The following is a 14397-nucleotide window of genomic DNA, read 5'->3' as shown; positions in this document are numbered from 1 at the left end:
GCAATGATGACTTTCTCGCTGTAACAACACTGTAAAGCTATGATGAATATCTCGCTGGAACAACATTGTAAAGCAATGATGAATATCTTGGCGTAACAACACTATGAAACAATGATGACTATCTCGCTGTAACAACACTATGTAGCGGCAATGATGAATATCTCGCTGTAAGATGGATATCTTGGCGTAACAACACTATGAAACAATGATGACTATCTCGCTGTAACAACCCTATGTAGCGGCAATGATGAATATCTCGCTGTAAGATGGATATCTTGGCGTAACAACACTATGAAGCAAAACAAATGATGGATATCTCGCTGTAAGGTGAATATCTCGCTGTAACAACACTGTAAAGCAATGATGAATATCTCGCTGTAACAACACTGCACTGTGAAGCAATGATGAATATCTCGCTGTAACAACACTGCACTGTGAAGCAATGATGAATATCTCGCTGTAACAACACTGCACTGTGAAGCAATGATGAATATCTCGCTGTAACAACATTATGAAGCATTGATACATTTGCACTTTACATATAACAGTAAAGACCAGATTACTGAATATTCCCAAGTCTCTGAAAAAAATACTACACACGTTAATATCGGTTTTCTGATCCAGATTTCGTGGATTTCTAGGCTTTGCTCTTATTCGCTGACAAGGAAAAGTGTTAAATCAGTAAAACAGAGACAGACAGACAGACAGACAGACAGACAGACAGACAGACAGACAGACTGACTGACTGACTGACTGACTGACTGACAGATAGATAGATAGATATATAGACAGACATATAGACAGACACTGGCAGACAAACATCTTTAGTGAGTGCGTAATATATACAATGCTGATAGTGTTTTGAACAAATTACTTGAAATAACGTAGACATGAAAACATATACTACAGTCTAGCAAAATTTCCAATGGGATGTTCCATACTTTATGAAGGTATACATAAATGCCTGTTGAATTCATGTATACTCCTGGGTACCGTAATTATCATTCACACATAATTCTCTTTCAGATCGGTACATGGATATGTGCATATGTCATTGAATCTCTGACATGCGACCTCTAACGACAATATTGGTAACATAGCAACGATCCTTCCTTTCATCTGTTGTTCGTCCATGTACTTCAATTTTGTAAACGTTTCGATATTACTGTACTTATTTTTAGACTTGAATGATTTCAATTACCAAAATGTCTAAACGGAGACGTTACTGTTGTAAGATCGTAATTCTGACTTCACTTGTATGGAGTATGTTGGATATTGTGTTGATATTTCAATTTACAAACGTTGCTCCTGGCAACCCAGGTAACTGGAATGATGGTGACAAAATGGACGAAAAGTTATACGTAAGAACTTCACACGACCATGATAACGTCATTAAAGGACGTCAACGGCAGGAGCGCGGAGTGATACAACGCGACCTCGCTGGTAAACAGACGTTAGACGTACACACAGGTGCGAAAAATAAAATGAAACCATCAGAAGTCGTAAACAAACGACAATATTTACTAAAGAAATTTATAGACGAGGAAATTGTAAAATTGAACAAAGATGACGAACTTGAACTTGAGGAGATGAAGAAAACAGTTGGAAAACAAAAGGTTAAAGAAAACTACTTGTTACATAAATTTATAAAAGAAGACATTGCAAGACTCGATGCAGCCGAGAAGAAACGAGAAGAATTGAAACTACAAAACTTGGAGGATAAGAATAACCCTCAGAAAAGTGAGTATATACAGTATGTTACATCGTCAGCATGCCATCACTCTGAATAACATTTATGTCAGAAGCACACAAAAATACTCAGAGAGTTACAACAGAAGTCAAACAATAGAGTTAATTCAGAAACATATTGTTTCGACCAATATCTCATACTAGTATCTGTTTCCTTTGATTGTCTGACGTTACAAAAACGTTAGCATCACATCATATTTTCTCGTGTACATTGTATCAAGGTATACTTGTACAGGTATGTCAGTGGATTCAAATGAAACAATTGTACTTTATATTTTCTTCGTTCAACCAATGAAATTAAAAGTGACCCTAGGGGCCTTGTCACTATGAGTCGTTAGACTCCCAGTGACAAACCATTAGATCATGAGTATTTTCCAACTGAAAGAAGAAAACACCTTGGGGAATAATATAATTATACATCCTCAAGCATAATTAAAAAATTGGGGGAAATATGGTAATTTGTAACGTTTTGACTCCTATTTCGAGCACCACAGAAGCAGTGACGTAGACGCGGGTTGTCATGACAGTTTCTTTCAATTCAACTGGCTTCAATTGTACTAGTAATGTGCATATATCCAGTACAAATGTAAATCTAAACACTACCAAAAATACCTCGTTTCTCGATCTGTCCTAGTTTAAAAGGGTTTACACTTCTACGCCGAGAATTGTGTATCGAAATGTTGACGACATTTGAAGCACAAAAAAAGATAGACAATATTTGTCATCCTATCATTGAACGTTTCTCTTCTAGGCAAGACCAGTTTCCAGGAAAGTATAGTATCATATTTAAAGCCAAGATGATCTCTCTCTCTCTCTCTCTCTCTCTCTCTCTCTCTCTCTCTCTCTCTCTCTCTCTCTCTCTCTCTCTCTCTCTCTCTCTCTCTCTCTCTCTCTCTCTCTCTCTCTCTCTCTCTCTCTCTCTCTCTCTCTCTCTCTCTCTCTCTCTCTCTCTCTCTCTCTCTCTCTCTCAGTGTTTCGAGTAAGTTTGTTTCATCGTTTCTGTTTATAGAATACAATAACATGGCATGAATATCTACATTTTCGTTCCAGTACGTCAAGATGATGAAACAGGTGCTGTGGAGCCAGTGCGTCAAATAAACGATGGTCAACTGCAAAATCTTGATAATAAACCACAGCATAGAAATACTGGAGAAGATATGTATCAACAACCATCACAGCAAGCTGAAGGATTACAAAAACAACAACAGCAGCAGCAGCAAGACAAACAACAACCACCGCAAGATGTGCATGTAGAATTGAATCACCAGCAATTGAAACAGCAACAGCAACAGCAACATGATGTAGAACCAAACCAACAAAACGAACAAATACACAAGCAGCAGCAGCAGCAAGAACAACAACAACAACAACAACAACAACAACAACAACAACAACCCGAAAATGATTTGGCCCATGACAAGAACAAACCACAACAGGATGTAAAAGAGGGGAAGCCAGGTGAAGAAAAACAAACAACAGCAGTTATGACGTCAGTTCCACGACTCGGACACAAACCTAAACTTCTACCATGGTCTCCTAACGGACATGGTGAGCATGGAAAAGCTGTGATACTAACACCGGAAGAAGAAGAGTTGAATAAAATGACTTTCAAGCAATATGAATTTAGTATTGTTGCCAGTGATAAGATTGCACTTAATCGTACAATACCGGATGCAAGACCAGAGAGGTATTTTTAAAATCAAATCCCTTGAAACTAGAAACCGTGAGAAAAACATGCAGTCATGGCACATTTGTTTTAAAATCAGTTAAAGATTTGTGAGGGTCTTCTAAACCTCCCTTTATCAATTCAATTGTATTATCATTCAAATTTGGTTATGTACGAGAATTTGAAATATCAAAACCATATGTCCATTCAAATTTATCACGTTTACACACCACTGCACATGGTAAACAAACTGTACAGTGTAGAACCGGAAGTTTTATCAGAGCTTTGAAGTGTTTGTTCATTTAACAAATTAAAGATATAATCTAAAGCAAGTTGCTAGGAATACATCACTTCAATAATCCTTTTTGACTAACGTTTTAATACACCATTATTTTTAGATGTAAGGTAAAACTTTACCCTGAGATTTCCACTTTACCTAAGACCAGTGTCATCATTGTGTTCCATAACGAGGCTTGGACGACGTTACTACGAACAGTCATCTCCGTCATCAACAGGTCTCCTAGGCAACTACTTGAGGAGATATTATTGGTCGACGATGCTAGTTTGCCAGACAGATGTAAGAATGGAAGCTATAAATTAGTCGTACACTTTGTTTTACCCCAGGGAGAGGGGGGGGGTGTTTAGATTGTCAATCTATCAATTGTCCATGCCATACACATGATCAATTTTTATTTGTTTCGCGTTCGTAAATAATAATCAAACACTAAACACTCAACATTATTATCACAATAATCATAATAGCGAAGAGATCACTGCTTATATGTCGGCCTAAGCTATTGCAGCTTAGTCACCACAACTCTCCTGAAAGTGCGCCCTCAACACAGTTCTAAATAAGCACAAGTGCTGAGTCTGCTGACCAACTTCCTACATAAATAATTCTCTCATCCATTTACATTCGTATACCTCCATTCTAAAAAAGCAACAAATGAATTTAGTTCTTGTCAAATTAATTTACCTTTATTAGAGTTCCCAGTTTCGCACTAAGTCTTCTTTTTATTGTTGTTGTCTCCATACAAAGACTGGCTGCACGAAGACTTAGAGGAGTTCGTAGCCAAGCTGTCGGTACCAACTCGAGTTATACGCACAGGTGAACGTGTTGGTCTAATACAGGGGCGATTAATAGGCGTACAGGAAGCTAAGGCTGAGGTCGTCACTTTCCTGGATTCACATTGTGAATGCAATATTGGCTGGCTAGAACCCCTGATGGCAGAAATAACTAGAGATAGGTACATGTTTAGTTAGATGTTAACAACATCACAACATAAAAACTGTAAATAAAAAAATATCTTTAAAAAATCACACGAAGAACCCCATAATGCTATAGATACTGTCTTACATGCACAATTTATCTCCACATGTCTCTAAAATTGTTCCCTACAACGAGGGGAGAAAAGCAAAGGCTGGTTTTCAAAGTTTAAAAAAATAAGACATGGTATAATTTCAAGACAAACCACCACTCAAGACCTGTCATCATGCAGTTATAGGAATCACGTTCGTTATTTCTGTCCATCCCATTGTTATCTATAGCGTGTCAAATCAATAGCTGGACTGGGATACATAACAAATAGCTCCTCATCAAAATAGCAATCAGAACGTCCTCACCGAACATTAGCCTGATCAACCCAGAAGTTTTGAATTTAAATTCTTTTGACCAAACATTTTAATTAACCTAATTTGCATAATTTTTGTCCTCACCGAAGGTCTACAGTGGTTGCCCCCATCATTGACGTCATCAGTGATAAAACGTTTCGGTATTCTTTTATTGGCGATACAAAACAAGAGTTGATTGGTGGGTTTGGTTGGTGGTTGGAATTCAAATGGTTTGCGCTTCCACAGAGAGAACGGGACCGTATCGGCAATGATGACAGCGCCCCCAGAAGGTGAGGTTCAAAAGATGTTCTGCACATTGACGTTGGCAACGTTTAAGCATGTGACATATCTGATTATAAAATAAAACAGAAAAAAAATAGAACATTAACTTATAATTACCAACATAAAAATTCCTAGTGAATGTGGATATTTTTTTCAATATCCCTTTTCCACAATTAGAAAAAGATCGCAAGGTATAAATTACTTAACCTGATGAAAAATTCTTCATGTCACTTGTGGTGTATATCTCTACATCTACCACAGTTCAGTGCCTTTGAATATTTTTATATGAAATCCAATTAATGTCCATTAGTAAATTCAAATACAAAAACCAATATAATACAGTAATATCTATCTCTTTCTTTATTTTACGTTTTTTTTAGAACTCCAACTATAGCGGGCGGTCTTTTTTCAATCGACAAAAAGTACTTCCATCACCTTGGTTTATACGATCCTGGTTTTGATACGTGGGGAGCTGAAAATCTGGAGTTATCTTTTAGGGTAATATTGTCATTCATTATGATTAACTTTATTACATTACCAACTATGACGGTAATATCAAATAGGGGTAATCTTTCCTTTCTCATTTATGGTCAATTTACGCTTTACTGAACAATTGTTTCACAAAGTAACTCAAATTACCGGAATACTTATTGCAGTTCAATTAAAGGGGAATGTCACTTCATGAAAAAAAGATATTTCCATAAACTTTAATTGGGATCTGGAGAGCCATTTCATGACTCCATACACAGTTTTCGCACGGTTGCCAAGAAACATCAAATTGAAACTCTGTTTCACCTGTCTTGTTCTTTCATTGGAACACCATTGTTTTATGGATCTTAGCAGAAATGAATATCTATTAGACGGACACTGAGTCGTCCTAACTCCTAACACCTTATTTCCTTCAAATAAATAGTCATATGGTTATTCAGGATGCATTTTAAATGACTCTTCAGAATCCAAAGTTTATGAAAATACTTTTTTCCCGTGAGTTGCGTTACTCTTAACGAAACCATACGTTATATTGTGTTCACTAGAGATTATAACAAAACGGAGATGGCCGCAGCCAACGTTACTTCCAACTTATTTCGCCCACAGGTTTGGCAATGTGGTGGTATATTAGAAACTCATCCTTGTTCTCATGTTGGTCACGTGTTTCGAAGTAACGTACCATACAAATATAAAGATGACAAAGAACCAGGGTTGACACTGTCCAGAAATAATATGAGACTGTTGGACGTGTGGATGGACGACATCAAATATTTCTACATGTCCCTACACCCTCATTATAGATCGGCAGAGTTCGGAGACACCTCGGAAAGAAAAATATTGAGGAAGAATCTGGGGTGCAAAGACTTTAATTGGTATCTTAGTAACATCTACCCGGAGAATACATTACCTATCAAATATACCAGATTAGGCCCGGTAAGAAGACTAATCTTATCACCATGGAAACTACTGCATCATCTTCTCTAGCTATGGTGTCGTTAAAGGCCCATGGTTCAATCCTATATTCTCACATTTGTGTTATCTTATCAGTTGATATAGATAATGTTGCTTAGTGATAAATTCTACGTTCATTTCCTTCAGGACGTGAAATAATTATACCCTTGTCTGCATTTGTATCAAATTTGGTGACAAACTAAGTATAAATGCTATAGGGAATAATGAAAATGTCATTTCATACTCCTTGGAAAGAGAAGATGAAACCATCCATAACGTTTCCTTGCTATGATCATTGATCACAGACTTTTTAAATATGTTCACTTCCTCGGTATATGTATTTCATTATAATTATATTGAGTGTGGTATTGTTTAGTAGTACACAGATTTTTTTCTATCTCTAGATCGCTAGTGACAGTTACACCATGATACAGACCGTGGACGAACGAAACCTGTTACAAACAGAGAAAGTGGACAAATGTATTGGATTAATAAGGCTAGTACTTGGCACAGCATGTTGGAAGTACAGACACTATAAAGACAGCTATATGGCCTTTTTGCATAATATTTCACATTCACAAACAAATTAGAAGTTCCCCTGGCATTTTATGCACACATAAAAAGGCCATAAACCTGTTCCTATCAAATGATGAAATGTAATACAAGTCTCTGCTGTTCCAAGAGTTATTAATCCAATTCATTTATTTACTTTCCTTGTTTGTATTAAACATGTTCTGTTCGTCCAAGGTCTGGTGACGGCAGTTGTAAGTTTCTACCATGGCAAGGCTATATATTGTTTTACTGTTTCATTCTTGAACGTATTTGTGTGTCAGCAATGTTTGACATGTCTGTCTTTTATATTGGATAGATTAAGAACATAGAGAGTGGACAGTGTATTGACATGTATCGTCGTCAACATAGTGCATCACCTGTAGTAGTTGAATGTCATGGTATGATGACTCAGGTAAAAACTATAAACAACATATTATCTTTTCTAGATAAACAGTGTTGCAGCCAGCCTTTTGAAAGAGTTGGACATCGTGTCCCGAGACTTTCATGTTTCTGGGTCATCATACACTTTGGGGGAACATCACAAAAATGTGTTATAGCACAACTGTACATTTTTTGCAAAATGTTTACCCACATGCTGACCCATGCTAGATATTTGCTGAATGATTTTGCCTATCCAACCCTGTTGTTATCTATACAATGTACACGATCATTTGTCTGTTGCTAAACATGTTTGCATACAATTTTAGTGTGGGTCATCTATGACCCGTCACTTCCAAAATTGTGGGTCAGGTAAAAAAAATGTGTGTCAAATGACCCGAACCCCCCCCCCCCCCCCCCCGGCTGCAATACTGGATAAAAACAAATTTATAACATAAATGTAAACTATCACAGTGTTGTTTATTTTGCACAAGCCGAAGAATTGGGAATGTAATGTATCTATAGTGCATTTGGAACAAATTGTTTATGTATAGTTGTGGAAATATTAGCCTTCATATCTTACCTTTGGTCACATTCCATACAACAAAATGAGTACTTTGATTAAAGGAGACTGCCACTCCAGGTAATAGAGATATTTTCATAAACTGTGTGTTCTGGAGAGTAATTTCATGATTTTACATCATATAAAGGTTCACTCAGTTGCCAGGAAACACCAAATTGAAACTTTTGTCATCTCTATTGTTCTTTCAGTAACCTACCATTGTCTCATGGGTCTTAGCAAACATGAATATTTATTAGATGCACAATATATATATGCGACTCCTAAATGCTTATTTCCTTCAGATAGTCATGAATATGTATTGTTCATCTAATAAATATTCATGTCTGCTAAGTCCCATGAGGCAATGGTGTATCACAATAGAGGTGAGAAAAAAAGTTTAAATTTGGAGTTGCATTCACAACGGAGTGAAAGTCAAGTAATGTGAAATCATGAAAAGACTCTCAAAAACCCAAAGTTTTATGAAAATATTGTTATTTCCTTGAGTGGTGTTCCACTTTAAAAAGCTTTATCGTGTGGTATGCATATGAAGTTGAAGAGAAAATGTCAAGTGTATTTTGGTGGATCCTGCATATGTTTTTGTTAGCATCTTGTACTATTGCTGCAGTGAGGTTTGTGATTTTTATGATGATGCTGAGTCAGTTTACATGAGGCAGAGTGATACGACAAAAATAAAACTGTTGATCCAATCAGAAATTTAGATTTGTTTAATGTCATTCGTGAATCTCTACTTTAGGTGTTCGCATACAACAAACATAGCAATCTACAACATGATAATCTATGTTTGTCGGCAAGCAAATCAGACAACAGTCTTATAGAACGAGACTGTGTGAATGAAGAAGTCAAGGAAAATCCAGATTTGAGATGGTCATATGATTGGAAAGTAAGTATTGCAACACACACACACACACACAGATACACACACATGCACACACACACATACACCCACCCACACCCACATCCCCCCCCCCCCCACACACACACACAATATATATATATATTTACAACTTTGAATTTCTATGTACAGATCTCATATTGAACTTAATTTAAAGCTACTATTTGCAACTGTAACATTTGATGATACTGTTTTGTTAGATATAATCACCTGTGGGTATAAGGTCAATTCAAATAAGTAAGGTCACCAAGATGAAAAAAATAGAAGAATCAAATGTGAGACAGAGAAATGCTAAAACTATTTCATGTGTAATTTTTATGGAATATTTTTTTTTCCACACATAGATGAGAACTTTTGTTCATATGTCTACTGGTAAGTGTCTGGATCGTGGTGAATATCGTTGGATAAATAATGGCCAGTTTTTAACACCACTAGTGACAATCTGCAATGGCAAGTTTTCCCAGCAATGGATATTTGAAAATATGCCACTTGTGGGAAACTGGAAAGTTTGAACTTCACAAGGAAAGAAGTTTGTTGAGAATATATGAGATGGAATACACTGTAATTTATAGTCAGTGTCTGGATTCTAATACTTCTACTAGTGGCAGTGGTGTGTGTGCCTTGATGTACCTGTATAGGTCTATTACAATCTATACTAGCTACAAGGCTATAGTTATGATGGTATATTGTATAGACATATACATCATTTTCAAAATGGGAGCCGAGAATATATATGATGTGTACATTATTTTCAAACTGGGAGCCGAGAGCATTTCTGACATGTACATTATTGTAAGTGACTAATCCATTGGTTCAGCTGAACTCTTGATAGCTGTATGTTGAAAGAAAATACATGCCTTCCAATGTTCACCATAAGTCTTGATAGTGTGGGGAGATATGAAAACTAATCAAACAGGTAGTTTGACAGAAGGGCGCCCTCATGTGTTGGGTAAATATCTTGATCTATACCACATAACACAGAACAAGTCTGTTTTAGTATCAAAGAAAAACTTACTTTATTCAAGTTGAAACATAAAATGATCACACTGTAGACAGATAAATTTTTCTGCTGCTGTTATAATCAAAACAAAACAAAAAACTCTACAATAAAAATTGTGGGTTTCTAGTAGTATGTATATGAAAACAATTGTAGCTGGATAGCTGCATAGTTCACAATATGGCATATTCCAGGTACACACCTTGTGGTGATTTCCATCACAGGAGTGACAAGAGGAAAAATGAGAGCTTAATCACAGTCACTGCAGTACAGGAAACAGTCAACAAAATGTGGCTTTAAAAAAATGCAAGCGTTCCTAAAAAATATTTGATTTGAAACAAAGCTAGGAGAACTTTTTTTTCACTGGTTGAGAATTCCACCGTCGTTCATTGTGGAATCATAGGAAGTGATGATTTTCAACAGTAGGCTATGATCAATCATGACCCTCATGAACAGCACTCCTTGTGGCCAAACAGTACAATCTTTTGTTTTTTTCTGTAATATGACATTGTTAACCCATAGACAGTGTCTATGGTTAATCTACCAGTACAATTTATCTTACTGGTATATGTAGAATGGCAGTCAATATTCCAAAGCAAAAACAGAGTTGTAAATATTGCTGTGTATCTCATTCAAGGTGCCTTCATAATAATAATAATAATAATAATAATAATAAACAATTTAATAACACAAACTTCACAAACTTACAATGACAAGTTGGATTCCTGCATAGACACAATTTTTATTTTGCTTACTTTAAGTTTAAAAAAAAATAGATGAAAGACATAAAAGACAGTGTTGTAGTTCAAAAGACGTGTAGCCACTTTGTGTCAATCTTTTTTCTTTTTTTTTGCATTACTTGATACAAATGTAACTCTGTTGCTGATTGGTGTAGGCATAGATGCATTGCACAGGAATGGCTTTCAACATCCAATAGCAACAAGTATTGCACCTTGACAAAAGTTATCAAAAACATGATGGCGAAAAAAAACAATAAAATCTTCCGACTCTGTTTGTCAAGAACATACAAACAGAAAACAAGACAGGAAGTGAATTTATTTATCAAGTATAACTGTAAATTTCAAAAGGTGTGAGTGAGAGAGGGTGTGGATGTCAGTAAATTATTAAAATAAAAGTACAACTGTAAGAATCTAATCAAAACTTTAATACAAGACTCATGTTGAAAAAAATGTTATGCTGAGAGCCTCTACTTGAAAATACAATATCTACTAACAATTCACCTTGTACAAACAATTGTTGTCCAGTTTGTATCACTATAAAATTATTTAATGCTGTATAAATGTTGCCATAGTCAACAAAATGATTGGTAATGGTATGCAGCATATACTAGTCTCCTTTAATAATTAGATCTATAAATCTGTGTTGTTATAGGCTGTTTGAACACAGTTATCTATTGAGGTAATTAGACTCTCCATCACTTGCCATCACAACATCCTCTACAAGTTGTGGTGACCATAGGCTGTAAGGTACGCCATGACTGGGAGCCCTCACACATTGGTCAACCCCTCGCAGAGAGGAGGCTAGTGAGGGGTGAGCGGTACAACCTATCTTAGTCTATGGTAACCAGTGTATTAGCCCTTTCTCATTAAACAGTGCCCTCTACAGGCAGTCATAGGCCTTCCTGGGCTAGTGGCTTTACTGATACAACCTTCACAAATAGCACCCTCTGGAGGTAGCATACAGGTACCTTTTCATAACGGATCAAATACCGCTCTATTATATTGAAAAATCAGAAAACAATCTCAATTCATAATCCCTGACATGTCTTAAAATATACAACTTATTGAGTAGCAGAGAGATATATGTTATATATAATGTCATACTGTCACCAGAGGGCGCTGTTAACTGATATTTCTGGAAGCGATGCCATTTTTCTCTCATTCTACATATGCTATTTTTTAATTACACATTCATGAATGTTTTCATCAACTGCTAAATTTAAATCAAATACTATCTAGTGTGCTCTAGGTTTTCATTTCATAGGAGTTAATGATATCAGCTTACAATCAACTTGAGGATATCCAAGTTCAAGGTCGTACAAATATTTAATAATATATGAATACAGTAGTGTATACATGTACTACTTACTTGGTGTCTTACAAAATACAAAAATGTTCAAATACACGGAATTCAACTTTCAGGCTAATAACACAGAATATTAGAATTGAATATTATTATTAGTCGTAGCAGTCTGTATGGACTAATTTTGACCTATTTGTGTACTTGCCAATAAGTGGACTAAAGTCTCACTGACGTAAATTACAGTTTGTTTTCTAAAATGTGATAGGTGAAGAAGGTACAAACTTGCCATCCTTCACAGCTGTTTGAGATGTCCAATCTGCCTACTCAGTTACTAATCAGTAAATTCCAATTATAAGCTAGTCCACAGGCTATAGTACATGTAGCTAGTATTTGTATACAGATAGTCTATATCAGTTGGGAAGACAGCTTACTTGCTTAGTCATAACAGTTCAACTAAACCACTTTTCTGACAGATTTAAAAACCGTGGCATTAATGTAGAATGTGCCTTGGGAAGAAAATGAATGTCCCTGCAAATCAAAATTCTTAAAATCTCTGCCAAATGTAAGCTTGTTTCTGGTTCTTTTGAAATAATAAAACAAATTAGGGGCTCACCATCTTAGATAGTGATAATCTGTTATTCTCCCATAAAGTAACAACACAGTATTTGGCAGCCATATTGGATTATAAAATGGCTTTGATAACATTATCACCACCATTTCAAAGATTTGAACTGAGAATAGGTAGAAGTTTTCTTGAACAAAGTAACAGAAATATTTTTAAAACAGTTAATTTCCAAGGCACATTCTACGGTAAACGGAACTGATCAAATGATTTCCTAAGTAAGGTACATTTCTGGTGGTATACACCAACTGGAGTATAAATTGAAATGATTAACAAGAACTGTTTGTTTTATCTACTTATCAAATTACTAATTTTAACAAACATCAACAGATTTCATAATATAATTTGAATTCAAAACTTTCTTCAAGTCCAGTTTTTACAAATGGATACAGATTGCTGAAATTTTAGACTTTCATTTTGCACACATTTTTTACAAAAATAAAACTCTTTTTTGTGTTTTATCCAACAGAAAAGTAGTTTATATGTATTTTGAAAACACTGTGAGTACATTGTACATATGTTAACATTAGGATATACCTTTATTACAGACTCTCCCTACAATCATGAAATAACAAGTTGTAACACCAAGATATCCATTTCCAGCTTTATCTAGGAATGTCATACTTTTGTTTCATTTTTTCTGAACTTACAACCGTTACAACTTCCTCAATTCAAAACCTAGAATGCTATGTACTGTTTAGCTGTATGAATCTCCCCCCCCCCCCTCACACTGACATCCCCACATAGGCTGACATGGCTGTATGACGCCCTTGGCCTCAATATGGCTAAAGGACTCCCTGGACTCACATAGTCTGTATAACCCCACAGGCTACACCATAGGACTCCCTAGACTCACATAGTCTGCATGACCCCGCCTACAGGCTACACCAATATGGCTATATGACTCCCTAGATTCACATAGTCTGTATGACCCACAGGCTACACCAATATGGCTATAGGACTCCCTAGACTCACATAGTCTGTATAACCCCACAGGCTACACCATAGGACTCCCTAGACTCACATAGTCTGTATGACCCCACAGGCTACACCAATATGGCTATAGGACTCCCTAGACTCACATAGTCTGTATAACCCCACAGGCTACACCATAGGACTCCCTAGACTCACATAGTCTGTATGACCCCACAGGCTACACCAATATACCAGACAACAGAGGGACACATGAACAATTTGGGGATAAATTGTAGGAGCAAGGTTTAACACTGTATGATTATGTAACAAATAATAATTGAGTCTCAACAAAAAATGATGGGATCAATCTTTTGAGATCATTACCATTGACTTTGGTTAAAAATGGTATATGGCAACAGGTTATACAGAAGATGCCGTTGGTATGACAACTGTTTACACAGAGGATGATGTTGGCATGACGACTGTTTATACAGTGGATGCTGTTGGCATGACTGTTTAAAAAGAGGATGCTGTTGGTATTAATGTATAAAGAGAGGATGCTGTTGGCATAACAACTGTTTACACAGAGGATTCTGTTCAAAAAATATCCACTGCTATCTCAATCTGGGGTTTACAGTGATAGACATGTAAATTTCTCTGGGTGTCA

The 14397-nt window shown here is 36.2% G+C and overlaps 1 protein-coding gene across 1 annotated transcript; it reads left to right on the top strand.

The window, feature by feature from the left end:
• The first annotated feature begins 1173 nt into the window (after nt 1-1173).
• LOC144433680 (polypeptide N-acetylgalactosaminyltransferase 13-like) lies at nt 1174-10513 on the top strand. Its single transcript, XM_078122031.1, has 10 exons — nt 1174-1740; nt 2800-3436; nt 3814-3992; nt 4455-4662; nt 5137-5316; nt 5689-5806; nt 6404-6730; nt 7617-7712; nt 8995-9141; nt 9498-10513. The coding sequence occupies exons 1-10, from the start codon at nt 1188-1190 to the stop codon at nt 9663-9665; spliced, it is 2613 nt and encodes an 870-aa protein (XP_077978157.1). The 5' UTR covers nt 1174-1187; the 3' UTR covers nt 9666-10513.
• Nucleotides 10514-14397: the final 3884 nt, after the last annotated feature.

This window comes from Glandiceps talaboti, chromosome 4 (assembly GCF_964340395.1).
Source record: "Glandiceps talaboti chromosome 4, keGlaTala1.1, whole genome shotgun sequence".
In the NCBI taxonomy this organism is placed as follows: domain Eukaryota; kingdom Metazoa; phylum Hemichordata; class Enteropneusta; family Spengelidae; genus Glandiceps; species Glandiceps talaboti.
Note: the sequence above shows the minus strand (reverse complement) of the source record. Positions and strands in the feature narration are given on the sequence as shown.

What these genes read in the sequence shown, in the direction of transcription:
- LOC144433680 (XM_078122031.1), top strand. Translation starts at nt 1,188, where the DNA reads ATGATTTCAATTACCAAAATGTCTAAACGGAGACGTTACTGTTGTAAG. An exon ending in TGCTAGTTTGCCAGACAGAT is followed by an intron (nt 3,993 to 4,454) that starts GTAAGAATGGAA and finishes CTCCATACAAAG; the next exon opens with ACTGGCTGCACGAAGACTTA. An exon ending in AATATACCAGATTAGGCCCG is followed by an intron (nt 6,731 to 7,616) that starts GTAAGAAGACTA and finishes TATATTGGATAG; the next exon opens with ATTAAGAACATAGAGAGTGG.